Source organism: Megalops cyprinoides, chromosome 23 (genome assembly GCF_013368585.1).
Source record: "Megalops cyprinoides isolate fMegCyp1 chromosome 23, fMegCyp1.pri, whole genome shotgun sequence".
NCBI classification, from domain to species: domain Eukaryota; kingdom Metazoa; phylum Chordata; class Actinopteri; order Elopiformes; family Megalopidae; genus Megalops; species Megalops cyprinoides.
The window spans coordinates 7,182,703-7,209,564 of NC_050605.1; the positions used below are offsets into that span (position 1 = coordinate 7,182,703).

General features: G+C 46.7%; 1 protein-coding gene across 4 annotated transcripts in view; it reads right to left on the minus strand.

Moving 5' to 3' along the window:
* The window catches only part of LOC118770145 (voltage-dependent calcium channel subunit alpha-2/delta-1-like), a 137,153-nt gene that overhangs the window by 58,077 nt on the left and 52,214 nt on the right, over positions 1-26,862 (minus strand). For all 4 annotated transcript variants that reach the window (XM_036517619.1, XM_036517620.1, XM_036517617.1 and 1 more), the window contains exons 4-6: positions 23,981-24,040; positions 18,462-18,494; positions 15,428-15,560 (exon numbers count right to left, since the gene is read on the minus strand). In XM_036517619.1, coding sequence (XP_036373512.1) covers positions 15,428-15,560; positions 18,462-18,494; positions 23,981-24,040 — 226 coding nt within the window. The remainder of the gene's footprint in view (positions 1-15,427; positions 15,561-18,461; positions 18,495-23,980; positions 24,041-26,862) is intronic.

Genomic DNA, 26,862 nt, shown 5'->3' on the forward strand with positions numbered 1-26,862 from the left:
TCTGCGTGCCTTATAAAGCCCTCGGGATGCTGAGGTGCTGTAATTACGGAACACGCGTGGCAGGTGCGGGGGATCATGTATCACCAACATCACAGGATCGCCCTGATTCCCACCGGCTAATGGGGTCTTACAAACTGGGGGAAAAAGAAGGTGAAGTGAATGAGATCACTGTGATGACTGGTGTTTTGTGTTTTATTTGTCTGGAACTGTCTTAGACATGGTGCATCAGACTTGCTCAGATGAAGTTTACATCCAAAGCAAAAAGAATGGTTGAACAGAGCATAGTTCATGTTAACTGCTCTCGGATCAGTGGCTGTGCACAATGACTTACTCTTCCACGCTCATGATACCGTACTGAGGTCATTTTACCGGGGCGGAATGCTAAATCCATCCAGATGACCCGGCTGATCCCAGGTCAATACCTGCACATGTCTGTGTCCTGACCTGCGGTATCGGGATCTGGGAGACAGAAGAGGTCGAGTCTCTCACCCCTGTTCTCACCGAGCGGGACTGGGTGTCCTCCGCGGCAGACAATTTGTGAGCCCGTGCGTTCGCCGAGCGGCCTTGACGTTGCTCTGTGACTTGGAGAAACTCTGTGGGGTGATGTAAATTATAAATGGCTGCGAGAGGCTGCAGCTGGGGGAGTGTGTTCCCTCCCTCTCTCTCAGCCACAGCACAGTGATTAAGAGTGAATATGGCAGATGGCCATTCCAGTGTCTGCGCTGCTTCAGAGGCCATGGATAAGGATGAGGATGAAGATGAAGATGAGGATGAGGATGGAGACGAGAATGAGTGTGAGGATGAGTATGAGGATGAGGATGGAAATGAAGATGAGGATGCATTCGCGTGATAAATACGTGAAACAGGAGAGAGACCGCAATGCTACCACACCTCTAAAAATATCCCCCACCCCCCACCCCCTGAGATCCTATCAGCCGCTGTTTGGCGGTTGCTAGTTCATTATTTCATTTCACGGGAGATGCGGGGATGCAAATGAGAGGAGCTGGGCTTCCCCATTGACGGACGGCGTTGCACACAATTGAAACAATCAATCGCCGCTTTCCTGTTATAAAAAAAAATGAAAGAAAAAAAGAAAAATGCACCCCAAGCAGGAGTAATCAGCTCTTAACTGAACAGATCTGGCTGAAGCAGAGGCCTAACAAGAGCGAAATGCCGGAACTAATAATCTCCCGCTAACAGATTCCCCCTCCACTCCGGCTGGGAGGCTGCTCGCCTGCCCTCCGCCCGCGACCGCCGGCCCCATTTGGTTCTAATAGAGACAGAGGAGTCTGTGGCTAACGGCGTTTTCCTTGAATCGCAGCCAGACCCATCCATCCTCGCTAAAAGTCATCTGGAGGTGGTTTCGGGGCTCTGGCTCCGGGTGAGCGTAACGTTAAATCACTGATGGGCGAGCTCCTCAACGCGATCAATGTGGCAATGCAGGCGCGCTGCCTACCAGTCCAGGACCATCCATCAACAACACCCCCCCCCACGGCCCGTCTGCGTGCCCATCATCATTCTGCATCGCGTACGGCCAGAGATAGCACCCGAAGACTCCACCTATCAGTGGCAGAATCCATACACCCTGTCTGTTTAAACCAGCCTTGCTGATCAGATGATATACTGGGATTACTGGCCATTTTGGTGAAATGCCTCATAAAAAACACAAAGGAAAAAAAAGGACAGTTATTTACTGGTTTATGATGGATAGTCGTCTTTAGAGAAGTGACTATACTGTATGTGCTGATCTGGGCAGACCATGCTTACTGCTTAATTCAGCTATACCATTGGCTATCAGGTGTCCAGGCCTGCGTCCCTAACAGTGGTTCTAGTTCATTTTTTCATTATTTCAGATTGGATGTGTGTACAAAATGTGCACAAGCCTGATTATGATGTAGATGTCCCAAATGCTATGCAGTGCTATGTACTCTGGAAATATTCCTGTGTGTAGTTATGCTACATATTGTGTGTGTGGGCTGCTTTAATTGTGTTCTTTGCTTTTGGATGATGGTTCTGATGGCGACACCTCCATTTAAAGACATTCCACTTAATATCAACAGGCTTATGTAAATGGAAACTGCTTATTAAAGGCACATGGCTGCTTGAGCTTACACCCCAGTTCTCCAGCACAGGGGTCATTTCTGCTTCCAGTTGCCAAATCATTTATTACACTGCATTGTTAATGCAAGTCACAACAAGCAAAGCACTGTTTAATTGCTGTTTCCATACCATGTGCCGAGTCTCCCCTTCACAGGAAAAACTGTTGCCTCCACAGCCAGTCCACAAATGCTCATAATGGAAGCACAATGCTCAGTGTTGTAGTGTTTATAAATAAGTCAGTGGTGGACAGCTGTGTGGAAACTGTAAACTGCATTAAGAGCGAGGAAATCTCACAGATGCGATTGGTGTATCTATAAGGTTGATGGTCTCTTCCTCCCAAAGGCAGAGCTGTTCTGTGCAAAGCATAAATGGCTCACGACTCACGGCTGCGTGGTGCAGGCTGCTGTTTAAGCCACATGGGGTTGTCTTTGTGAGCGAAGCGTGCAGGGCTGAGTCTACCGGAGTGCCTCACACTCGACAGAGCCTTCATCATCTCAGCTGGACTGCGCGCGTGTTTGTGAGTGCTGGTGTGAGCGCGCACATTTTAGGGAAGGGGGGGGGGGGGTGATGTTGAGAATCAGTTGCGGTGTCGTAATTGTGGAGCTCGCCCTGATCACAGCGCCTGAAACCTGTAATAATCGCATGAGAGGAGCACTGGTGTGGCAAATGCTCCCCTTCCTATCACCACGCCCCTGTGAAAGTGGCGAGCCGGCAGACTCACTGTTCACTGATGTAGTCATGCCTCGGAGCAGGGAGTGGGTGTGAGGTAGGGGGGTAATTGCATGCGTGCCGGTAACGTACCTGCCGATTACGAAGCGAGCGTTGGTTTGCTTCTCGATGGGATGTTAATAACAAAATGAGGGAAGACTCGCAGCACAGGCAGTCCCAGAAAACCCCCTCACGCTACGCCTACGGCGCATTTCCGAGTTCATTTCCTCTCCTGACTGCTAAACCAGCGAACGAATCCACCACCTCCCATGAGGAGCCACAGATCCACCTGTCAACAGCTGCAATTCATTTTGCCACTTTGGAGGCATAGCCTTGTTAGGCACGAGACAGCCGCACACCTTTTAAAACTCAGCAGTAATGGTGAAGGCGTTCTCCACAGAGGCGCTGGAAATTGAAAAGAATCGGCTCAGAGTTCCCTCAGTATATACCATTGGCAGCTTGTGGTCAAATAGTCATGACTGCTAAAGCGTTGAAGAAAAACCCACAAACTACAGACATTGAAATCCAAGTAACACTGAGAAGGTGAAAAAAAGTGGTAACATTGGCTTCAGGTATCTAGGTAGGGAGCACTTGAACTATTGGTGTGTACATTGACAATTTGAATTTAGGAGGGTTTACAGTGGACAGACAATGGAGGTGCCGCTGGATTTGGGTCAGACCCTCCATTCTGTGACCCGCCCCTCCACCTCGCCACCTTTATGGTAAGCTGATGAGATGAGAGGGCCTGTTCTCATCTCTACTTAATTAGAAATTTGAAGCCACAGCAAATACCGGCAGAACAATGGATTTTTGTCTGACCCTTGAACCCCCTACAGTGGTCCAGGTAAACACACACCCACAGACCCATACACCCACAAAGACACTCGCATACATCTGCATGCAAGGCACACACAAACCTGACTTCCCCCTACCCTGGCCTGGTCCATAGCAGCCATTTTCCAGCAGTGCAATCAACTGCGATACAAAGAGGGTGTGACAGAGCAAGAGAGGGAGAAATGCACAGGAGCAGAGAGAGAAAGAAATTGGAAAGCTTATTGTTTAAATCTGAGGCAGGGTGGGGGAGGAAATGATTCCAGCGATGGGTTTACACCCTGTTCCGTATTTCATTCCTGAGATTGATTGCTTGATCTGGCTTTCCTCTTGCTCTGTCCCATGCCTACAGAGCAATGTGAGCAGAGGCAATTTTTCCATTGTTCTGCTTGTTGTCTCTTTATCTAATGAGCCGGGCCTTGTTGTGCTGTGCTCCAGCATGCCATAGCAAGCAGTCGAAGATGACTGTGTACACGGACCACTCTTTTTTTTTTTTTTTTGTTCTGGGAAATCCAATTTTCTGCCCGAGCGGAAACATGCTCCAGCTATTTCTGTCCTCTTTGTATTAACCCTGGCCCTCGCTGTCCACTGGCTCCTGACACCAAACACGCTTGTTTAAGGTGAGCAAGCATCGAGGGAGAAATTCATACGCTTTGAGTAACAAGGATCCGCTCAAGCCAATTTCGGCTGTTTCACAAACCCTATTCTCCCAGATCTCCACCCGGCTCTCCACCTTACAGGACACATGTGGAGAGGACCCTGGGACACAGGAAAAAGGCAAAAGCAGTGGCTTTTTCCATGATAATGGTGGAACTCGTTTGGGACATGACTAGATTTGTCCTTGATTCTATCTGCATGGAGGGACCTGTCAGGCAATGCAGAAATTTCCACACAAGGTTACAATAGCTGCTCAAAAAATTCACACTATAACTTTGTATGGAATTTTACCGACTTTTCAGTCCTTCTTAATAACACAGCCATAAAGTTTTATTAGTATTGGACTAACCAACAACATTTATTGATGTATACTGTAGTTATTAATGATTTATTAAGTATTAGTAGGAAATGAAACAGAGAGACTATTTGTACTATTCCCATAACAAAAAGGCTGTGTTTATATAGCCTACAGTAGGCTAAGGGAGCGCCTGCATTAACACTAATGAAACAAAGGGCTGTGGGGGCTCACATAGGTTTACCGTCATGGACACTAATTGATACGACGACTAATTACTGCACAAACAGGCTGCCTGAAACTGTTTCCCCTCAATCAACAACCTGCGCATGCTATTGCACGCCATACCTCAGTACCAATTAGCAGATTAATTTGGGCTTGCAGACTCCTGGCACACTGGGCCGTCCCTCCTCTCGCAAGGTTAGGTCGAACCCAGGCCGGAACTCTCCCCGGCTGCCACCGCCCCCCATAAGCTAATTACGCGTTACCGGTCTCCTTGGCCCTGCCGGCGAAAGGCACTTTAATTCTCCGCCTGGCGGAGATCCAGGCCCCCGGGCGGACGGGCGTCTGGAGGAGGCTCCTCAGACGTGTGGCCATAAACCGCCATGGCCGGGCCGTCTGGCTGATGTACGATTAGAGCCAGGCATCCACACCCCATTAAGAGGGACAGGAAGAAGGGCAAAAACCTTTGCGCACACTCCTCCGATCAGAGCATCAGAAAGCCGCAGCTCTCCTTGGATACCTAGGCCCTGTTATGGACCCCTAGGGTGTGTCTCACACCTGTCCCCTGTTTGCTGAGCTGATCTGGCCAGCCCACAAAATTCACAAAAGTTCACATGGCTGTTAGAACTCTGGCTTTGGCAAAACTGAACAAAGTTTTGCCTATTCTTTTCCTTTGGACATGATTCCCATTACATAATTTATCATTTTAATGAATGTACTTGCCAAGGATGCCTTCCATTGCCTGCTTTGCATCCAATTAAAGGTGATGTACAAAACTTTACCTGTAATCCAGTCACTTGCTGAGACTCTTCAGGTTAAACATCTACTGAAAGGTACAGCAGCAAAGACAAAAGCCTTTTGAAACAGCAAGACACCAAGGGGCTCAAAGGAGTCAAATTTTTCTCTAGAAGTAAATTACTGGAATTTGGGATGTTCTTTGGACTGAATAAAAACGCAAAAAAAATTCAAATGAATGAAACAATAAAGCAGGAATTTTGCTTCAACATTAATGTAAGTCCAGGACAGCCTTCAGACAAATAAGACAGAATTTAGTTCTGTAGACAAAAAAAAAAAAAAAAAAAAAAAAAAAAAAAAACTTTATAAAGGGACTTTTATGCTGCAGCAAAATTCTAGCCTCTTAGCTTCATTCACAGCACGTTTTTGCATTCCCAAGTCTGACTTTCCTAACTGTTACACCACACCATGCCAAAACCGCAGTTTTACCCAGTGAGCCTCACTCACCATCAACATTTTTTTAGGGGGGGGGTTAGGAGTCATCATGTGAACAATGTCATTGTCACGATGACAGTGGCAGGAGGGGGTGCGGTAGGGCTGTCTGGCTCCGCGCGGCTGTTCGGAGCGAATGCGGAGTGATGTCCCGCGTATGGACCCCCTCCAAACAGCTGGGGTCAGTTTCACGCTGGGAGCCGGAATCCTGCTTGTCATCTTGTCTGAGGGAGGAAGTATATGAGGCCTTGGAGACAGCTTGCTGCTGCTGCCGAACAGCTCCTGGGAGAACCAGAGAAAGTAGAAATCCTGGCCTTTATAAATGTAGCAGCATCACCCAGGGAGGGGGGCTGTGCCGAGACTGAGGCATATTAGCATGGACTGGGGAGATGTGAATTTGTGACTCGGCCGCCGGCCAATGCGATATACCCAAAAGCCCGGACGAGCAGGCCAAGGGGGGGCAGAGGGACTTTTGGAGGATGACACCCTCCCTGTGACATGGCTTCATCGAGACAGCTAGGGCGAGGGAGCGGCGATCAAAGCGTGAAACCGCCAGGGCTAATTACGCCGAGCGCTCCGGCGGGAGATGGGAGTGTCTGCCGTCCTCGCGGTGCAATCAGTCAGAGGCCCGGCCAAGCGAGCTCAATTCCGGCCCGCTGGCAGAGAACAGAGAGTCTGTGACAATGCAATCCCCCCAGGATGGTTTTAAAGCCACTCCACCTGTACACTGCTGAGCCTAAAGCCTGGGATTAAATTTGAACTCCACGAGTGCGAGTTTAACCCCTAAAGCCCAAAAGCCCAAAAGCCACAAATTACGCCCATATGAGGTTACCTCATTCTCTGCTGGAAGACTCAGTCATTCTTCCAAGTTGAAACTTCTGGCTTATTTTGTCATGTATAGAAGGACTGTTGCCTTCATTGTGTTGAATACATCAAAAAATGTAAAATTGGCTCCACAATATCAGCAGATCGCTTGTTTACTTCAAAAGGAACTCAAATTCACATCTCAATCATTTTAGGATGTAGAAATACACTATTTTTTAGCATGGCCAACAGAAATGGGTCTAACATGGCGTTTAATCAATATGTCGGTAAACAACTGGACTGTAAACAACAAATGATAGCTGCAGTGTATTGCGATGTATCTCTCTCTTAGCTCAGCTGACCATGCAGGCAACTACAGCAACTAAAGCTTTTTCTTTTCATCTGTAATATAACTCAAACATGAACTGGCTCATTACTGCATCCATTTGATTGCAACTACTTAAAAGGTATAAAAAAAAAAAATCCCCCACAATTTTCCACTCATGTACTTCAAACTTCAGATCATATTGGTTTTATATTGGTAATCATAAATGAGTAATGACTTCTCTGCTCGCTTCAGTCTAAATAAAGGTTCAAGCAAAATACACATGTTCAATGATCGTTTCAAGGTAAAGCACAGATGTCAGAATATGGCCTTAACTGCCCTCTGAACCCATGGAGGAGAGGGGCCCGGCTCTTCATCAAAGGGAGACTGAACCCTGTCAGCATCTCTGAGGGTTGCATACAGACTCATCATTATCAGACTATTCCCTTTCAGGCATATAAATAAGTCTTGGCAGGAGCTGAGTAACAGGACCCACCCTCTGGGCATTGGGTGGAGTAAGAGTCCTGACACTAGCAGCTACTGTACATTTCTCCTGCCTCGGATGCCTACACAGGAACAGAGGAATGCTGCTTATCACCTGGCATCATTTCGGAGGCAGGTGAGAGAGAGAAAACAACTCCGCACCCTTTTTCATTCCTGCCTACAGCAGAGAAAAAGATCTGCTTTCTGAGACCTGAAACACTGAAAAAAACTGAAAGCTGGGGTAGAACCATGTCCTTCGGTCGGAGACAAAAACTGATATGCCTCTGCTGACCGGGCCGGCGTCCGAACACACAGCGCGGCCACCGAGAGCAAGGCCCTCTCTGAATCGACTCTGTCACGTCTCCTCTGAGCCGATTCCCCCAATTACCCTGGGTGGGAGGCCGCGCATAATGAATTATGCGGCCTAAACTAATTAGCACTGATTGAGAGGAGCGGGGTACGGGCGCGGAGCGACGGCCTCCCGTTTGCCGCCTTTATTACATTAGTCCGCTTTTATTGGAGGGGAGCGGGATAAGGCAGTCCCGAGGCAGTGAAACACAAGGACGCTTCCTTCTCCGGGCGAGGCCCAGATAATTAGGTTACCACCCTCGATACAGGCGCGCAGCCTGCCCAGTTCGATCCCGTTGCCACGGCGACGGCCACAACAGCGGTTGATTACAGTCCTGGTTAAGGCGGCATCTCCTCGGCGCGCGGGGCAGCGGAGGGGCGGAGGATGAGCGATACAGAGACACACGCTGCGCTAAGCAACGCGACGAGAAGCGAGACGGACAGAAATATTCTGGGCTCCGGGCTCGCTGCCCCTCCCGCCAGAAGACACAAAGCCTGTCTGCTAAATGACAATAATGTCATGGAAAGCCCAGACAAATTCAATTCATGCCAGGGCCGCTGTCATTCCCATAGTTCATTTCCCATTAAACCCAAACCCCGCCTCGTTTGCCTGTGTGTTACAGCCCGGTCGTTTGGGAGTCTGTACATGTGGTACAGCTCCATACAGATCTCAGGAGTCGTAATTACCGCCCTTTCATTAAGGACAGCTGATCCCTTCATTAGAAAGGCAGGGAAAGTTCATTCTTTGATTACACACTCCGCTGATGTTGATGACTGTGCACAGATGCTAATGTCGTTCCCTCAACAGTTTCAGTCGACCGTGTTTGTGACAAGAGCGTTGCCTGTGGAATTCCTTCAATGTGAAAAAGGAATAACGTGCAGTGAGTGACAGCCTTCCGGGATTTTGTGAGCCACACAAGCCAATAGAGCTACATACAATCCATGGACTGTATCAAGTCATGGAGTACTGCTGTTCCAAGCAAGAAAGTAAATACAAAAAGCAGACAAAGAAAGGGCATTACAAACTGGGAAAGGGCATCACATTTACATTGCTTTACATTACATTGCATTTATTTAGCGACTTCCAGCACAACAGAACATAAATGTATCCATTCAAGTTAAAAAGGCATGCTACAGAGATGAATTTTTTTTGTAGGAAAAAAAGCCTCTCTTTATTTGCACATTTTTCTTGTCAAAAACTAAGCAAAATATTGAGTGGTGTACAAACAACAGTCAAAATTACTATGTAGGACCACCTACGCTTTACTATTATAACAAGATAGTCATGGAATGGTAAACAGCAATGGCCCTAACCATTAGTCAAGCATGGCATACTTGTCACGACTGGGGACCAAACGGCCTTGTGGTTGTTGCCATTAGCAGCTTTTCCCCCCAATATAGCTCTGATCTAATCAAGCCACTGAATACTGTGCGCGCCTGTGTGTGCGTGTGTGTCTGTGCGTATACCATTTCTCGCATTAGTAATTCATATAATCATAACCTTACAGCACAGCTACATTCAAACCAAGTGCAAAAGCGAGGGTAATGACTTGCTGTTACTGAGCATTACAAAACATCCGACACACTCCAACACGCACGTGCTGTATGTTGAGTGCATTTCCATCATGCATATGTCAGCGGGGCAGTGAAACTGAACTGACAGAAGAGATAGATGACAACATGCTTTACAAATGGATGTATGCAAGAATTACATGTATATGTATGGAAACAAACATATTTAGTCTGCATTAAATTTGCTGAACAATACCTGATTTTGGAGCTAGTGGTTATACAGTACAAAGTAACTGCTTCATGTAAAACATACCCGACTACCCGACTACTCGTCTTCACAAAGTCAAACAGAGGGGGGGGGGAAAGTGAGAAGATAGAAGAGGAGAGAAAAGAAAGATAGATGCAGAAGGGGAGAGAGAAGAGGAAAAAGATATATCCAGAGAGTGAGAGAGAGAGAGAGAGAGGGGAAGAAAGTCCTACAACCCTACACCGCCCCTCCCTCACCTGGCTTCACACCTCCCCTCCTCCCAAACAGCTCCAACTCAGACTCCTCTGCTACCGCAGCTCAGAGCGCTCTCCCCTGTCCAGTCCCCTCCAGCGACAGCACTCAGGCCTCTGAATTTACCAAAATACACCAAGCTACTTTTGGAGCGCCAGTCGCTCGCAGTACCACATTTAGCCCTTCCCTTCTTTCACACCTAGAGAACAACTCCACAACAAAAATAAACACTCTGACGCAGTATGTGAAAAAAACAGAAACAAACAAAAATGCCCATCTTCCCTCATCATCCTTCGTCTCACTTCAAAGATCACAGAGGAAGAGAGTTAGGAGGCATGGACTGTCTTCACAAACAACCATTTCAGTGCTAAAGACACAATAATTTTAAAAAGTGAGGCCCAAAATAGCTTTGCATGGGAAAGATTTGAGAGGGAAAGCTCAGCTCCCAGCCACAAAGTGATTACATTCATCTGAACTTCACAGCTTGCCTTGGGCATGTGGAAGACTGTCTCTCCCTCTGCTGTTAAACGAACACACTGCCACCTTAATCTGATACTGTGTATGCATATGCAAGGACATGCATAGGACTACGCTTATGTGAGTGGAAATGGCGTGATGAAGACACTGCTAGTTAGCGTGTCTTATGTAATGAAACGAGCGCTAATGGCGTCTTCCACTTCATGTATTTGTCTCCTTAGTGATTGTTTCGGGGGTGAAGTGCCACTGCCTCGCTGGGCAAAGAGAAAGATAACTCAGTGCAGATTACATGTTTGCTCTTTTTTTCCTCCCTGTGATTAGATTTGTCATTTTTTTACACCTTTACAAAAGAATTCTAAGTTCGTACAATACATTGTTAATGCTATAATCATACACTAACCTGTAGTGATTTCAAACAGAAAATTTTAGTACATTTCAAAAATACAACCTCATTAAAATCTGTTAAAATCGGAGTAAAATTCTGAGTTCAGGGCTCTGAGACATTGGTAACATATTGCTTACGCTGAATGTTGAAAAGGCAATTTACCAGCGTAATCATGAAGAAACTTCTGAAACTACTATGTCTGGTCAACTACCATCACCGCAAATTCCAACCCTTAGCCCAGCTCCAACTAAAAACCTAGACCCAGAAACAAGTAAAATACCGAACTAAAGGAAGAGATAGAATATCTATTTAACATTAAGCAAGATCAGGATATAAAGACAGTATCAAATAGCATATGACTGCTCTCTGTTGCAGCTAATTAGATTTATTCCATTTTATAGTAGCGCAGGCTCTTGTCTACAGAGACAGCAGAGGCTGCTGTTTGGTATTAGTCACCCATCAGTCCAGAAATAGCTCAGTTCCTGCTGTCTCGGCACAATAACCAAATTATTCTGAAGAGTCTGGCAGCCGCCACGGTGCTCGGTGAGGGACCAGACAGGAACACAGCCCCGGTGTAGGGTGCCAAAACAACGAGCTCCTGACACGGCCAACATGCCCTTTTGGGGAGCAGTATGCCCCCCCACCCACAGAGGCCCATGCAGAACCAACCTGCTCTGCATCTCCCTCAGCATGAGTCGAGTCATCAAATCGGATTTAAGAGGTCTCTTGCCGTTGGAAATGTGAGCCCTGTCCATTTGGTTGCATGCAACCAAATGCATTTGAGCTCAGATGCAAGGCAAATGCAGGGATTCACAGTCATTAGGGGCAGCAGGCAGAGCTGGCTGAATGGGAGAAGGCCACAGGAAACACGTAGCGCCGCTCTAGCGTGACTCCAAACGCCTGCAGCCTTGAATGAAAACCTGCTGCTCTGCTCAGGAGCAGCATCCGGCAGAGTGCTCAAACGGCGGAAGGGAAGTGAGCTATGGACTCTGCTGTTTCTCACACAGCCACGCCCGCTGGGCTTTGTGATCAGACACCCCAGGCGATGGACTGGGGCTGCACTAAATCGAACAACGAACGAACGAGATGCTGCCGACCACCTCCCAAACCACTAACAGACTGCTAATTCCCTCCTGATGATCTACACACACACCTCACTATATATGTGTAGTGTTTATCGATCGCCTCTCTGCTAGGGGTCAGAGAATAATTTTCCAGTTCTCCCAGACTGTCCCATAAGATTTTCTTTTAGTTTTTTGATTCCCTTTGGAAAATCCCTCTACGGCACTTTGTAATGACCTTGCTTGTAAAATGCGCTGTATAAAATAAACCCTGTTGTTGTCTTCTTATAAACCAATACCAAGGCTTTCCACAGTCCTCCTCTTCCTGTTCAATGCAGAATCCTCTTTTGTCAGTTGACATCTGAAGAAAATACAGTAGCTACATGAGCTTTTGCATAAATTAAGTACATAGCTCTGCATTACAGTGCATTATTTAAATGGTCTGGAGATGCGTTTATGCAGAGTGATTTACACCACGTTCATTTAGCACATTACCATTATACACGGCTGGATATTCCACTGAGAGCAGATTCTCAGACCCCACTGCCCTGCTCAAGACTCAAAGCAGAGGCCCTCAGGTAACAAGCCCAATTCACTAATAACCACTAAGGCCATGCAGTTAGTTGCCATCAGCACCAGATGACAGGGTGTGATGTCACACAAGCAATCGACTGACACATCATACTACAATCAAGATGTAGCAACTAGCTGCATGCTCATGCTGACAAATCAGACAAGTTGACGGTTAGGATTTGCATGTGGCTTGCAGCTGCATAGAGGGCAACACACCAGGTGACTCTCTACAGTCCACACGGTCACTGTACAGTCCAAATTGTCCACTTAGCACATGTCAGCCTGTTTAAAATCCACTTCTAGACACAAGCTGTCTGTTCTGAATGTACTTTTCCAGCTTGGAACCTGAGGTGAGAAGTCACCCTCTCCATCCATGCTGGCTCCATGCTCAAAGTTCTCTGCTCCTCCGTGACCTATATTAAAAGTGACAAGTTTCTCCGATGCCTTTCGGAAAGCTCACTCCCTCTGCTGCTCAAGAGAGGCTGTTAATGCTGTCCCACAACTGAGGCTAAAATAATTGGCCTCTGTGTCTGACAAATACTATCTGAAAGGAATGTGCAGCTCTGCTAAGCTGCAATGACTCGAAAGAAATGGTTGGACAAGTGCTGGCCAATTCAAGCTTTAATCAACATGGAGGTCCAAAAGGCTGAGAACAGTTAAAAGCATCTCTTAAAGGTCTCTTTCTCTGAACTTTCAAACTGAAATAAGCGGACACAGCAGTGCTGATTTGTACCAAACTTTTCCAATAGCTACTGGCCTATTGTAGATGCTTCAGTGAAAAGGAGATTAGCCAATCCTCTTAGGAGACAAAACCCAGGGAACGTGTTCAGACAAACATAGCAAGCATTAATAAATTGGCTTTTCAAGGAAGATCTACTTGGCGAATGCTTGGTTCATCCAACAAAGCACCTTGCTAGGGGTTTAACTTTCAAATGTCACATACGCTCTCCACTTATACTCTCAAGAAGTACCTACAAACTCAATCAAACTATCATAGCAAGGAATGTGTCTCAGATATTTCTGTGATCTCAGGTCCCCATTAAGCCCAACCAGATGCTTAAAGGGAGCGAAACCAATCAGGTTCTCCCGATACAGACACACGCCTCATATCTGCAAGTGTAAATCTCCCCCTTAATCTTTTTTTGCAGAGAAAATCTGCAGAACCATCAATGGCTCCTGCCTTACACAGATGGGGGGGGGGGGGGGGACGCACGGGAGTGTTTCCGCTCCCCTGAAACGTACCCGGCCGCGCTGTTTTATTCTCATGGAGAGACAATTTGTGTTTTTGGCAAGCCAATCGCCGCCCTCAATCCATCTGTGAAGCCTGTCGGTTCGGCTGCCTCGGCGGAGGCTGGAACAAAAGCGCCGCACATGTAAATGACACCGCTGCGGCGGTCGGCGGGATTTAGCCGCCGCGAGCGCAGCGCCCCTCGAGGGCCGCGGTGAGCAGGGGGAATCGGGAAGCCGTGCAGAACTCCATCACCGTTCCAAATCGACCGCGGCTGCCAATATCGTGTTGCGCCTGCCCCAATGGTTGCACTCGCAATTCCATCTACAACACACTAATCTGCAAATGCATTAGAGGATTCTAATAATCCCCCACCCTGATTTGTATTACAGGTGGTGACCTGAAGGAATGAGACGCCCAGAAGAAGCCTTCTCTTTTCTATGACAGACAGACTTCTCTGCAGTTCTTCTCATTATATTATTCCTGTCACAACTCCCGACACATGGATCTGCACCTTTCCATCAAGTCCTCTATAAAGCGTCTGGTTTTACGGTTCGCTTTGCTGAGAATGTTGGAAACAGCACTTTCACTGAAGCTACTGCAGTATCCGCAGGGCTTTCGGTGTGGGGGCGTTTCAGAATGTTAAAAAGCCATCCGATTGGCTCACTTCTCTCCCATGGGCCCCTATGGTGAAATCCCAAGTTCTCTGTGCATCCCGTTTTGCCACTTGATATGACCAAGAGCCAACCCACACCCAGTGTGCACACACGCACATGCACACGTACACATGTGCACACACATGAGCAGGCACCCACCCGCACACAAACGCACACGCCTCTCAATCAAACATCCCAAAGTGACAGAACATAGCCTGGTGCACCAGACGTACACTTGTGCACACAGAGAGGCTAGCGTCATGCTCCCGAGGCGAGTGACGCACACGGTACGCCCCTCCCAGGGCACAAGGTCGAGCTGCTTTCACTAGGGGGACAGTGCGTTCCAGCCCAGAACAGACAGCAGAGCCACAGCGCGAGTATGGAAAAGGACTTATATCACATAGATTATAGATTGCAAACCCAGTTAAGTCCAATATGACACCACGCATATCCTACACTATGCTTATACTCATCTTGGTCTGACTGTCTGTGTGTATGTGTGTTTATTATTACACACACACACAGACACACATACATAAGAATATGAACTCTATGCCCTACAGTTAATACAATATAAAAAGGCAGATACTGTAACCTGTTCAAAGCCTTTATGAAAAAATAAAGACACAGGAAAAGTGTTCATTCCTACCTGGCATTTATAGGTCAACCCAGACAGCACTAGGGCACAGTGGCAGGCTTGTGATCGTTTCAAGCGCCACATTAGGACACACATCTTCATGATACGAGTAATGGTGGACAGCAAGGTGGACAGAGACTTGACTGTCTCCAGCATTAGCCATGAAGCTAAATTTCATCTGTAGTCCCTGGACTAGTCTGAGTATAGATATTTTTTCTAGAGAAAAGCCCCTGCAGCAGGGAGTCTGTCATGCTAACTACATAACTGTACAGTGTTATTGGTTTCACTGTTATTTTTTGACAAGGTTCTTTGACAATACACTCATTGCTCTTACAATAGAGAAAACAATGGCCAGGCCTGTCTAAATACTACTAAAAGCCATTACAAAGGTGTACTTACAGCCCTCATAGATGTCCGTGGGGATGTGGACCGCCGTGTGGTTGTAGGATACGGGACGCCTGAAGGCGGGGTCCTCATTGAACTCTGGCCGGATCCTGTTGTTGATGGCTTCCGTTTCGTTTGCGTCCAGCGGCTGGCAAGAGCAGAGATTCCATTGAGCACTGTCCACACACACATGCACGGCGCAGTTACACCAAGACTGTTTGCGTGTCCGTCTGAACGGCGGTTTGGATTAAACCTTTAATCAACATCACATTACCTCTGTGAATTATTAACGGCGACGATAATTACATGCTTCATAATGATATTCCTTATGACCCGTTATTACTACGAGGGGGAATAAATTAATCTTTGCCGAGAATTCGCAAATGCCGCGAGTGCCTTTTCAATCAGGCGTTAGAAAAACAAACCCACACATTAACATACAAATGAGGCAGTCACTGAGAAAAGCTTCATTCAGAGCAATAATGCGGGCCCTGATGTATTTAGCAGAGCTCTTCCCGTCTTATGATATAAATTACTCCAACTGGGCCTGTGTGTGTGTGTGTACGTTGGGGGGGCAGGTTAAGCACTGACGAGAAAGGAAAACATTATACAGTAAGGCATTGCCCACAAGTCAGAGGATAATGTTCTGCCATAACAGAAAATTTCAGTAAAAAGTTCAGGTTCAGGTTTTCAACAGAGAAAGAAGAAAAACTGCAAATGAGGCCCAGTGAAGTTTTGCTTGACAGCAGTGCTCCATTTTGACACCACCTGGAGAGACATCCACAAGTTGCACTTAATCCATCAATTAAGGCCACCTGAATATGGATAGCGCTGCGAGGGGTGAGAGGAGTTCCAGCTACTTAATGCGGCTCAGCCTGTGTTTTAATTGATGCTGTTTCACAATCAAGTCTGAGGATGGAACCGAGTCAGGAGTGCGCTCTGACATTTTCCATCATGCACCGGGGTTTAAAGTGCATCGTGGGCCGTGTTCACAGCAAACAGCAGCAGGCTGCAAAGATTACCGAAACGCCTGGCTGCGGCTGCAACTGGCACGGACGTGATTTTTCATACACCCCTGCTGATAATCAGGGCAGTCTCGAGATGTCAACTATAACCAACCTGACATTTGCATTGGCAAACTTGAGAGGTTCAATATAGCAGGGATTTGTTGGGGGGAATTAGACACTGATCCCCTCTCTCGGCACTCTCAGGCCGATCTGAGGCTATGGGACGCCGGCCGCAGTTGAGCGAGACCGGTAATATGGTATGTTGACTCAGCCTCTGCAACCCCATTCAGGATGGAATCAGACACAGCTTCCTGGGCTTTTGATGGACCGCAGTCAGAGATCACAGGCAGAGAAAACTGGGCAAAGTTCAGCCCGTGGGCACGTGTGGGTTGGACATTAATTTCCCATTGATCCAGTCCAGGCCACATCCTCCGCTGTGTTAAAGTGCCACGTTCTAAGTGTCAAACTCAGAAAATGGGTTTTTTCCCCAGATATCTGGCAAGTCATAAGCAGTATCACATATTGAATAAATCAATCATGGGGAGAATAGACAGGCCTAAGCTAAAGAGGAAGATTGGAATGATTTGCTCCATTCCTTCAACCCATATTCAATATCATGCACTCTTATGGTACATCAGACAAATAGTGACACCACAGTGACACCTCAGACAAATCTATTGATATTCCCTTTGTACTACATTTTAGTAAAGACTAATTGCAGCTTGTCATTGCTCCCTTAAAGGCCCTGGAACAAAAAAGAAGAAAATAAAATTCAGCCAAGGGAAAGTTAGACCCACCAATCACACACACAAAGTAGGCGGTCCTTACAAAAATATCCAACCAAACCCTTTCCCTTGGTTTATTCCATTTTATTTTCATGAAATATTCTGGGGGCCTTTTAGGAAGTCATCTTTTATGTGCCCTAACCTGCACCACATCCATGAGGGGGCCTCCGACACATGAGAGGCTGAGGGACAGCTGTGCCTTCAGACAGTGACAGCAAGGGGGTGGCATGGCATGACCACTTTCCCTATAGCATTCTCCTTTAAGAGAATAGGAGTGAAAGGGCCACACTAGGGACATGACACACACTCCAACCATAAGCAAGGAGATTGTGGTGCAAGAACATGCAGGGCATGCAGCTTTCAAAACAAAACTGTATTTGGCCAGAACCTCTAATCTGTTTTAGTGGATCTCAAGGTGCTTTGCAGTTTATGTGTGTGGGCTACTAATTTCATATACGACTGGAGGGAGCAGGACTTTGTTAGCCTATTAAAGTGGGAGGCTATTAGACAGCCAGAGGAAACGACCACACTGAAATCAGTGCTGAAATATTAGAGCCTGACTTCATGTTTTCAGCTTCTGTTCCCATTTTCACTGACTGTATGACTACCTTCACAGGGAGACTTATCTACCATGCAAGAAAAAAGCACCGCTGTCTGGAACAGCTTTAGGAGTGGGCTCAAACAGGCTTCAGGACGTGTGCAAAGTGCAAATTCTTCCCGCGATGAATATGTCAGAGCAGCGGGTCAGAGACGGAGTGACACGGGCTATTGCTCTTCTACCCCCGTCGCACTCTCCCCGGCTAACAAACCCCATCTGTCAATTAGAGGCGGGAGTCGCGCGCCGAGTGGTTTCCACAGGCAGGGCCCAATTAGAGGTCTGATGAATAAGTGTGAACCTCGTACCTTTCTCCCCGCAGCACCAGGCCCGAGCCGGCTGGCGGGGAACAAAGGCAACAAAGCTCTCCAGAGCGTATTTATAGCCCTGCTCCACAATGGTGCACACTCGCATTGATCATGCGAATGGGGGGGGGGGGGGGGTGGGGTGCTGGTGAGGGGGCAGAGTTGAGGCTCCTTAATAATCCCCCTTGTCGTACACTGCACGCATCACGGTTTCAAACGATACCTTTGGCACGGTTTAACGTAAGTGCAACACCAAAAGCCCAGCTACATCATGATACAGATTAAATTGTGGTACGCTGCAGAATACAGGAGTATCATTTCCACAGACAACAACAAGAACAAGGTCAATGTACTTACATCCTTGGCGTTGTAATAAGCGATGCCGTCTTCCTATAAGAAGAGGAAAACATCTGTGTTAACACACTGATAGTCTGACCTCTTTCAAAGAGCACCCACTTCCAATATCTATGCAGTGATTTTAAGATGGACATTTAATTTCTATTCCTGAAACAGTTCATTCATTCTTTTTATCGTTTAAGGTAATTTAAATGTAAAACCTAGCTAGAGCGCTGAGCTGGAAAAACCAAGCCCTCATCAAATGAACTTGCCCTTGCAGGGTAGGGTTATGAACACTTAGTATTACATGACCAACCAAACACTTTCCTAGGGTTATTGTTTTTTTTAAACACAGTACCACAATGTGTGCATTCTGCATGCTATGAGAGATTAAAAAAAAAGCAAGTAGGAGGTATTGACGCAGCAGGATGCAGAGGTGGAGGGGTACGGCCTCCCTTTGAACGCAGGCCCTCATTCAGTCGCAGAACTCGCTGCGAACGCGCTGTCACTGCGCGTGCAGGCGAGGCGCTAACAAGCGTGCCGCAGCCCAGACATACAGAGGCCCCCGGAGGCGCGGCGGCGGTTCACTGCGTACCGCCACCTGCCACGCTCCTCCGGCACTGCAGCATCACATTACCGCAGACGCAAGGGCACCTGGGTCCCGGCTAACGCGAGCTACACCAGTAAACGCCCGGGCAATTAGCTCGCTCTAAATGACGCCACGCGCACCTGTGCCATCCCCATCTGCCTTACACACACTGTTGCAACCAGAGATCGCCACACTAACTACACTTGAGAGCCAACTGCGTCTCATATTCCATTTACAAACTGCTAAGGATACAATTGATCCAGGACAATTTACAGTCATTGAAAAAAAATTGTAGGTATCTTCCCAGAATGCAGAGGGACAATCCTTGGCGGGAGACATTAATGCATTTCCCTCCAAAAGCCTACTCACAGGAATGGTTGAGCTTGGCGATCATGAGGAAAACAGTCACTTCTCAAAGCTGGGTGTGAGATGGTCTTGTTCAGATGGCATTCCAAGCGCATTACTTATCAGCTGCCTCCCAGAGGTGCCAGTGTACTTCCTGGCTGGGTACAAATTCAGCCAGGGCCGCCAGGAGCACTCAGAGGCAAGGCCAGGAAACAGTCTGCTGCCACGATGGAGTCGTTAAAGGTGACAAGTGGCGAGCAGGGGCAAGGGGGGGGGGGGGGGGGGGGGGGGGGGGCGAGTTTCGTGAAGGCCCCCGCCGCCCGTCCGAAGACCATTTGGATCAGACGTGTAAGGTATGAGACAGGGGGCGGGGGGAGTGGGTGGTGGGCGCAACCCGACCCCCTCACAGGTATGCGCCACGTGGGCAGCGAAATCGAATACCCCGCTACAGGCCTGCGCTCGCCAAAGCTATAAAGAGCGCGCTGGGGACACTGGCCAAGTTCACCCAGGGTTAGGGGGGAGGAAATGAAGGAGCAGGGCTGGAATGGGCCGAAGCCTCCACAGCCACGCCGGGGGAAGGAAAGGCTGACTTCCAGATAAAAGGCTCATTTTCGGATTTCGTGCCCTGGAAAGAAGTGAGCGAAGGCCTGCGGTGCCAGTGCTCTCCTTAGAAAGTGATTTCCCCAGAGATCCTCGTAATGAGGACCGTAAAACCCCTGATAAATCTGCCAAAAGTCTGCTGATCTCTGAGCTGCAGGTCACAAACATGGGCCGGCCTGAACTTTAAATGACACCCAACAACGAAGGGAAGGGATTCATGTGTGGTTTATTCATCTGAAATATTTCACCTAAATACACACATTTCTAACTCACTGCATTTTGATCAATTCACACCGAATTCAACCCAGAAGAAGCCTATAGCAATAGATGCAGATGGTTTGTATAGGGCATATTATTTCATTTAGCATCTCTCTGCGTGACAGAAATAACAACCTCGTGCCTACTTTCAGATGAGCGAAAATTCACTTTGCAGCTGCAGAATGCAAAACAAGCAGGTCAAACGTGGAGTCACTCAAGCACCTAGCCAGAGTGGCGGACTTGACTATCTCTGTTGCTGTAAACATGACATGCCTGCAACAGCCACTGTGGTCGTCACGCTGGTGTGGCTGAGTATAGCCACCGACATAAATGTTAAAAATGAAATATGGGGCTGATGACATTCAAGAGGAAAAAACTGTCTGCTAAAGCATGGTGCGTGGTAGCAAGTGGCAGCCCTTGAGGCTAGACATATTAAACTGAATCTGCTCCTCAAACACCCCACACGATTATCGACAATTTTGAACTTTTGAGCTCCTGCACAAATGGGAAAAGTTTGGTTGGATCGTTTGCAATGACCTCGTAAATTTCTAGAGGAACAGGCGCTATGCACACGTCACGGCACAGTCAAACCTATAGGCAGGGGGCAGACCGCCAAGGCCGCTAGGATTGAGCAGAAGTGCCATTTGCTAAAACACATCCATGTCTGTGCCTTATCTCTCCAACACCCTTTCCTTACTGCCCACCCCTCTCCCCCAACAAAAAGACTGTATAATTTGCTAACATTCAATTTTCCATTATGTTATTACCTGTCAAACAACAGGCAATTGCCACAAGGCAGTGTGACATTTAGGCAGAGGATGATATATCTATCCCTTTTAATTCTAGCTTAATTGGTCTAAACTAATATCGGCAATATTGGCCCGTTTCCATAGACGAGGGAAACCACTTCCATCGGTGACCCCTCTGCAGAGGTAATTATCTTAACTAACCAAGCATCGCGACGCAATCAAACATCGCATTACGGAGGGAGCTGAGTGACATGCTTGATAAACTAGCAAAATTAATTTCTCCTACCGCTCTCATTTCTCTCCCACACCTTTCATATCATGCTGGGGCCATCAAATTCAAGGGTATGCTGTTGCATAAATTAAGAAACTTTTAATACAAAAAAAAGTCATTAAAAGCCGAGCCGAGTCCCTCGCTTAGGGTCTGTTTAACTTAAAGTGAACAGGATAATGACAGCTGTGATGGAATATCTCATTGCGAAATGAAGCCCAGACAGTTTGGTATTTAATAGTGGCCACGCTGCAAGTTTCAGTTTTTCGATTTCCAAACACGAGAAAATAAACAGCTTATGAATACGCTCAAAAGGGGGTATTCAGACCCTTCATATTCAATTTGGAACATTTTGTCAATAGATTGTTTTCCTACTTGCTGAGCGCTGAATGCCGAAGAGTAGGCAGACGAAGCAAACTGCAATCAAACCTTTTATTCCAGGGCTTCAACAACCCATTATAGAGAGAGGCACTCAATTCAGAAACTGTTTATTAAAGATCAGGAGGTAAAACTAATTCTGGTGGGCAATTTTCTGTAATAAGGACAGGACAGAGGGAGTCAGGCTGAATTTAGTCGTCTGAATCTGTCACACTTACTCCTGTCTCCCTGATGAGAGTGAGGATCTGTGTATTGGTTCCTATCCTAGTGATATACCATTCCACCCCATTTCAGCCATGTAACCAGTCTCAGAAGAGTGGCTATGAGCATTCCACCTATCAGCATGTTGAATATTGGAGTTTAGCATGAGCATGAACCAATGAGAGAAGCTCAAAATGGAAGAAACCTATGACATTATAATCAGAATTTGGGTTGAGTACTGTAGGTCTCCCTGTAAAATATCACAATATAACAAATCACTCCCTGTAATAATTCCTGCAGAACTCTGGGTAGAGATACATTACACTGGTGTCCTAAATGCGATGACCAACACAAGATTTTACTAGTGGAAAATGAGAGGGATCCTGCTATTGATTTACAATGGGGAAAAGGAACCGGACTGGAGCCATGTGTATTTGGTGTGATGCTGAGCACATGGTTACCTGCATTAATTCAGTGCAATAACTGATGTTGCAGTGTAATTAATGGCTCAGATGGAAGACACATCAGACACATCTTTGGCACTCTGGGACCAGGGTCATCTGAGGTGGACCTGATTTAAGCATAACCCTCTTGGATAAGTGCCTCCTACACTTAACAATTCAATACAATTAAACGATCACAAACACAAACATCATAGGCCATGGCTACCACTAACCGTCCATCACACTATATATCAACAGTGTACTGTAACGTTTCACCAACATTATAACTGCAATGTAGAAACACATTAATACTCGTGGAGAATTATCCATACAATAATCCATTTTACACACTGACTCACAATACCCTCCTCACAGGACCTACCCCCCACCTCCAGCTAACAGTTACTCCTGCAGCGCACTGTCCCCATCACACAGCATAGACCCTGAAGCCTTAGGCAGGGGGTCTCTACCAACACACTAACAATGAATCTGTTTATTTCCCTCTTCGTCATCATTATTCATAGCCTATTACCATTGTAATTTATTGGGTCGGGCGTGTTTGCTTGTGTGCGCCTGCTTGCTTGTGTGCGCCTGCTTGCTTGGTGTGGTGTGGTGTGGTGTGGTGTGGTGTGGTGTGTGTGTGTGTGTGTGTGTGTGTGTGTGTGTGTGTGTGTGTGTGTGTGTGTGTGTGTGTGTGTGTGTGTGTGTGTGTGTGCCTACAGCTTCTCATCCTCAGATGACACAAGGCTCATATCTTGAATATTCTCAACTTGTTCTACCTATAGACAGATATACAATCCAGTGTGTGCATTTTTGTTTTAACGATAATATGATAATTTACATGCGTGAGAATCTGTTGCCTAAGCAGATAGAAAGTCACCATAATTTTAGCATAATGTGGAACATGACTACCTCAGTAAGAAAGGTGACAGTAAGACTTATTCTTCACAACACATGAAAGGTGCGAGAACCTCTCGAAAAGCTATTAAGCTCGAACTCACTTTGCATGTGTTATTTCTTTACAACACACTGAATGGCTTTTGAGACTAATATTTCACTCCAACAGCCAAGCAGTCTCTTGTAATGCAGCACTGTAGGTTCAGTTACTTCACAATGTGGGCCTAGCTCTGTGCGTCTTGATTAATCACTGGCCTCAGAGTTCACCACAGGAGCTGAACAGCTAAAAACCTTATACGGGGGAACTCCAGAGAGAGCATCCATCACACATCTACAGCAGAGTTATAGAGGAAGGAATAGAGGCATGTGAAAAATCAGCATCACTTCACAGCCTTGATACCTCTTAATATCCCTACAATTGTCAGTTTGGTTATTGTTTCTGTGTAATGGGCTATGCATTCTGTGGGAAGTTCACTTAACTGCAAATTACAATACTACAACTTTTTTTTACCACATTAATGCCCCTCTCTGGACTTTAAAGTACAACTGTAAAAGAACATGTCCATTCACAGTGCACGCTTTGGATTAATAACCACTGATCTGCTATAATCGCGGTGAGCTAATCTTAGCATAACCAGAGCGCAATTATCGCTACAGTATGTTCGGGTAGCCTTGCAATGTGCAAGTCAGTAAATTGCCGTGCTGTAACGGCGTCCATGAATAGGGAGTTGACTCAAATGTCAGACTCCTTTTCCTGCGCCATTAGTAACATTAAATAAAACGATATTAATAGTGGAGAATAAATAGCCTACCCCAAAGTCATTCTTCCACTGGTGTTCCATCTGGAAGGTCTCTGCTGCTGTCGCCAGATTCTGAAAAGCCAATAACAGACAAGACCCAGTTAGCTCCAAAATTTATACATGTCATTCAGTCACCAGAGGCTGTTCGGTAAAACACATGACAACTTTTACAAAGACAAACAATAATCACTTACCACGAATATTTATCTGAAGTCTGCCACTAAACTAGACCATTCTGGAGACAGTAAGCTTCAAAATACAGGGGAATGTGTTTAGTTGGACAAACCAAGCACATAAGAAGTAAATGACCCTCACAAGGCAGATCTGTAAATGTTAGTCACGTCCAACCAAACGCCATCCCTGGGTTTCAACTTCCCAAAGAACAACCCAGGGTTTATTTTCAGTACATGCTCAGAGCTGTCGTTCCATTTCAAATTCCATTTGAACAGCCAGAGGGAGTCGATCAGTATTGCCTATTACTTGAAACCAGCATGTAAGATTAGTATTATCTTTAGGAAATACTTCATCTCGATCGGGCACCCTGGAGAGAGAAATTAGGGCAACGCGGTGTGCGACGTGGCACTGAAATTCTATAAAATTCAGATTCTCAATTTTCCCCACCCCTCCCCAAAGACTCGCACTAATGACTTTGTTAATAGCGACATAATAGGGAATATCTTTTAATCTCGTCTGATTGAGAAATAGTGTGTAATACAGATTTCCCCTGGGAAATATGGAGTCTAATTTCTGCCCATGTGTCCCTGTAAAAGGGAGTTGTTTTCATCGCCTGAAAATTGCAATTGGTGGCAAAAAAAATCAATACAAGGAAAAAAAAAAAAATAGGAGGTAACTTCATCACAGATCATTCCTACCTTTAACATGTGTCTCAATGTGAAATTAATGCTCCACGTTCACAGTTACATGGGTGAGCTTGTAATGGCAAGTTACTGAAATGCAGATTCTGCATGTTTCAAGGGGGGATGAGAGAACATCTTTGATTTTGCATCTACCACAGCAACGTATTGTGTTCCTGGCAGAGATCAATCAATGACTCAGAGGTCTGCTTATAGAGATGGGGATTTCAGGGCATATAACCAGGATTAAGCAGGAGGACTCATCCTCTTCTTCTGACCCTGCATATGTGCCATTTTAGTTCTGACACAGAGACACGTTTCATGAATTCTCTGTGCACATTTTGTCCTCCTTGAGCGGATCAGTGGGGAAATCTGGCAGCAATGGGTTCAGGACGCATTCTCTCGGAAAGGGCAGGGCGTATTTGACAGAGTCCGTTTGAAAAGGTTTATCGGATGATGAGAAGTTCAAATTTGGCACCATCACCCCAGTTTCATGATAAGATAAGACTATTCCGAAGCCTTATGTTCCTGTCTGCTGTCCTTCCACTGCGAGAGACAGCCGAACTGCATGACTGGGCTGTGATGAGCTGGACTATCCACCAGGAATGTACTTCCAGATAGGCTACAAAACACCACTATTACAGCCGCAGTCCTGGGGATGGGCAGTTTGATAGCCAGTCTTGGGATTGTGGGATTGTGAGGACTGAGTGGAAGGGTGGGGCAGGGGTGGCAAGACATAAGCACTGCCTCAACTCCGACCAAAACGACTTCAAAAAAAAAAAAATTCTTTCTCAGGGTTGATGCTGCCCAGCACTCAGAATTTGATATAATGTTTCTGCAGCAGCAGTGGTATCAGCTGGCCATCCGACCCCCTCCTTGTGCCTCGGGGCAGAGGGGCTTTTACAGATATCCCCAGGGCTGATGTGCAGAGGTGTCAGGCGACGCAGCAACACGGCGCGGAGAGCGTTACGCTCGAAAAGAGAGAGGGGACTGCAGGAGCTCGCGGAGAAGGCTGACTGGGTCCACACTCGTTGCCCTAGAAACCCAACGGCCGTGAAGAATTCGGAAGTTAGCATGACAAGTCGGCGAGAAAGAACAATGGGAATCTGGTGCTCAGAGCCACGCTGCGAACGCTAATACCACTGAGGCTGTCACGGTTAGTGTAGCCGTTTCCAGTTCTAATTTGGTTTACAACGCGGCATTCCTTTTCATCAACAAACAGCTGTCCGATACCTCCCCGCGATATGCTACAAATAAAGACTGATACCCTTCACACAAAAAGAGCGGCCAGCCGTGACATCTACATCCTAATGAAATTAAGCGATCATTATAATAAATTTCACTTGCTTCCCTCTCTGTATATATGGACGCTACGTATGTGAACAGAAGAGATTAATCTATTGATCTGTCTAATTAATTAGCTGAAGCTTTAGCTGACAACGTTTTAGTTTTTTCAGTTAGAGTTTAGCTAACAATGTTTTGGTTGAAACTCATCAGGTCTAACAAACAAATTAAATACTCTGCAGTCTTGTGCACATGTGGGACCGGCACAGGTGCGGGACCTGGCCAAGCCCCCTGTGTGTCTGTTGACCCCATGCCCCCCAACTGTTTTTGTGTCCTGCATGTTTATTGGTTATGTTTCCAGGGGACATGCAGAGGGCAGAGGTTAATTGGCCTCTGCAGAAGGTTGCTAGGGGTTACCAAGGACAGAGCGGGTCCTCATTATCAATGTTCTTGTTTGTTCATGCTGGTGAGGGTGGCTGAGCCGGGGCACAGGGGCAGTGGCAGGAAACATCAGGGATATTAGGCATAAAGGATAAAGCTTTGAGGTGAAAGAAAGGCGCTGATGTATAAACATGCAACGAAAGCATATATAAATACACTGTGCTTTATACACACAAATTCTCACATAAGCACATGTCTTTAATATGGGGGGAGATTAATGAGGGGGAGTGAAATAACATATCCCTGGATTATGTGGCAGTGTAGGGGCGGCAGTGTAGCGTAGTGGTAAGGAGCAGGACTCGTAACCGAAAGGGC